Genomic DNA, 2,707 nt, shown 5'->3' with positions numbered 1-2,707 from the left:
GACAATCAGAGGCCCCGCTTCATAAATAAGGGGAGGGGTTCCAAGACCTATAAGTAACACACCATTGCCAGGTTAGATAGATAGATCTGGATCCCCATTGTCGTCTCCTTGCCCTTCCGGCTCGTTTCTTCTCCTGTACTGGCGACCTCGTAACCACCAGAACAAAAAAAATCAATCTTTAGGGCCGGAAGATCCATTGCAGAAGCATGCCTAAGCGTCAGCACTTGCACCTCGACGGTGACCGCACCGGAAAAAGGCCGCGGCGTCCGCCGAAGAAGCACCTCTACCTGGTGCTGGATGATTGGGACACGGGCTTCAGCATCTACAAGGTTGATGCCGACACTTTGCAAGATACCTGCACCAGCGACATGCGGTTAGGGTTCCCTGGCCCTCCCGTCCTCCGGTTTCCTGTGCCAGTACGCCATCTTTCTGGATCCCCATTGTCGTCTCCTTGCCCTTCCGGCTCGTTTCTTCTCCTGTACTGGCGACCTTGTAACCACCAGAACAAAAAAATCAATCTTTAGGGCCGGAAGATCCATTGCAGAAGCATGCCTAAGCGTCAGCACTCGCACCTCGACGGCGACCGCACCGGAAAAAGGCCGCGGCGTGCGCCGAAGAAGCACCTCTACCTGGTGCTGGATGATTGGGACACGGGCTTCAGCATCTACAAGGTTGATGCCGACACTTTGCAAGATACCTGCACCAGCGACGTGCAGTTAGGGTTCCCTGGCCCTCCCGTCCTCCAGTTTCCTGTGCCAGTACGCCATCTTGGCATGAGCTTCACGGCCTTTGGTAACAGGATCTTCATCGCCACCAACCCACACTGTCCACAGACTCCCATCCTCGTATATGATATCGAGATAGCAGGAATCACCATCGGGCCAAGCCTACCACGTTCACTGCTTGGCGGCATTGACATCTCTGTGGCCGCCGGTGATAAGTTGTGTGCATTGACATCTCGCCATGACGGCGAGCAGCACTCTTTTGAGGCCATGTCTTGGGCAGCCACGGGAAGCGATGAGCTTGAGGATCCACGGCCAGCCATGGATTGGTCCTGGAAAAGGGTGCCATCGCCACCACCATTTGCCATGGATGATATAATTTCCTCTTACGCGCTGCACCCGAATGGGCACACCATATTCATGTCTGCACACGACAGTCTTTATCAACATGTTCCAAAGGGTACCTTCTCATTTGACACCAAGCGTTCTGAGTGGAGGTGGCATGGGGAATGGGCACTACCTTTCCAAGGACAAGGCTACTATGACAGCGAGCTAGACGCATGGGTTGGGCTCCGTAAAGACGGGTACATTTGTGCCTGTGAAGTCGCCTCCCGCAGCCGCGAAAGTGCTGGCCAGCCATATTGTAAGATTGCGAAGGAGAAGTTGTTCCTCAAAGTCCCGGAGCGGCGGCTAGCAGCAATAAGGGCCACTCTCGCGTACATGGGCAACAGCAACTTTTGCCTTGTCGATTGTGTGCAGCGCGACGGAGTGGAGCCTACATGCATCGTCGATTGTTGCGTGCTCCATATGAGCACGTTTGGGCTTAAGTATGATCACAGGGGAGAGCTGCAAACCACGCACCACTGCTATAGCTCTTGTGTAGTGTCCAAGCATATCCTGTCCTTTTCTCCTGTAGTGTTCTGGATGTAATTAAGAAGTGTTTTGCTTGTTTTATGCAAGACCTGCTGTGTAATCTTGATGTAAACTGCTGTGATATGTGGCACTACTATGAAGAGAAATAAAAAGAAGTTGGTTCCCTTTTGCAATTTTCTTGAACCTGAGCCCAGAGATGGTCACATCACATGTTTCAAGAACTAGAAGCGGTGTACTTTTGCTGCTTGCAATATCACGATTGACAGGGATTACAAAAGGTGGTGCAACTAAAGAAGTGTTTATTCATTTTTTTCCTCCAAAGATTAGATAATCTTGTATCTAACTGCCATGATCACTCTTTCGCAACTAAGAGTCTAAGATCCCCATGTCTAGTCACTATATCTTATTTCAGGATTAGTGGCAGGGAAGTGTCTAGTCATCTCTCCTCAGGTAGTCATCAGAAAAACAATGGCACAGGAAAGCAGGATTAATGGCATGGATAGATTGGTAGAATAAAACCTTGAACGCAGTACCTCTGTTATACGTGACTAACATGTTTTCTCAAGATCCTTATGTACTACTACCTTATATGTTCATGCATAAGGAGTTAGGATTGGATGGAACCCAAGCTTTCCAATGTTGTTGCAGTTCTCTTTTCAGTATAAAGCCCGAAATTGCCAGCGGATGGCCAGTGAGCTAAAAAGCGAAAGAATGGGTCATACGCACTCCTCTTATAGATAGGACAAACAAAGAACAGAAAGCAGTTTGAAACAGCATAGTGTCGGCTGTCAAGTTGTTTGCATGACATAGCAGATTGATTTAAATGCAGTAACAACTTAACAATGGCCTTGGGCATAAGTTATTCCGGAGGAACAGTAGACCAGGAAGCATCCTTTCTTGCAACTTATAACCCTTTTTTCTATTAGCCCATAAGATAGAACCACACACCAAAAGATATAACAGCATCCGCCTCCAGGTTAGAAATAGCTTCATCCAATCCAATGTTGTTGCAGTTCTCTTTTCAGTATAAAGCCCGAAATTGCCAGCGGATGGCCAGTGAGCTAAAAAGCGAAAGAATGGGTCATACGCACTCCTCTTATAGATAGGACAAA

General features: G+C 48.6%; 1 protein-coding gene across 1 annotated transcript; it reads left to right on the top strand.

Annotated features, from left to right (window-relative positions):
* Nucleotides 1-548: 548 nt before the first annotated feature.
* On the top strand, nucleotides 549-1,652 carry LOC125528649. The gene has a single exon (XM_048693090.1). It carries the CDS (start codon nucleotides 549-551, stop codon nucleotides 1,650-1,652), a length of 1,104 nt encoding a protein of 367 aa, XP_048549047.1.
* Nucleotides 1,653-2,707: the final 1,055 nt, after the last annotated feature.

This window comes from Triticum urartu, unplaced genomic scaffold (genome assembly GCF_003073215.2).
Source record: "Triticum urartu cultivar G1812 unplaced genomic scaffold, Tu2.1 TuUngrouped_contig_5013, whole genome shotgun sequence".
NCBI classification, from domain to species: domain Eukaryota; kingdom Viridiplantae; phylum Streptophyta; class Magnoliopsida; order Poales; family Poaceae; genus Triticum; species Triticum urartu.
Note: the sequence above shows the minus strand (reverse complement) of the source record. Positions and strands in the feature narration are given on the sequence as shown.

Excerpts from the sequence above, each read along its gene's own strand:
- LOC125528649 (XM_048693090.1), top strand. The coding sequence starts at position 549 with ATGCCTAAGCGTCAGCACTCGCACCTCGACGGCGACCGCACCGGAAAA.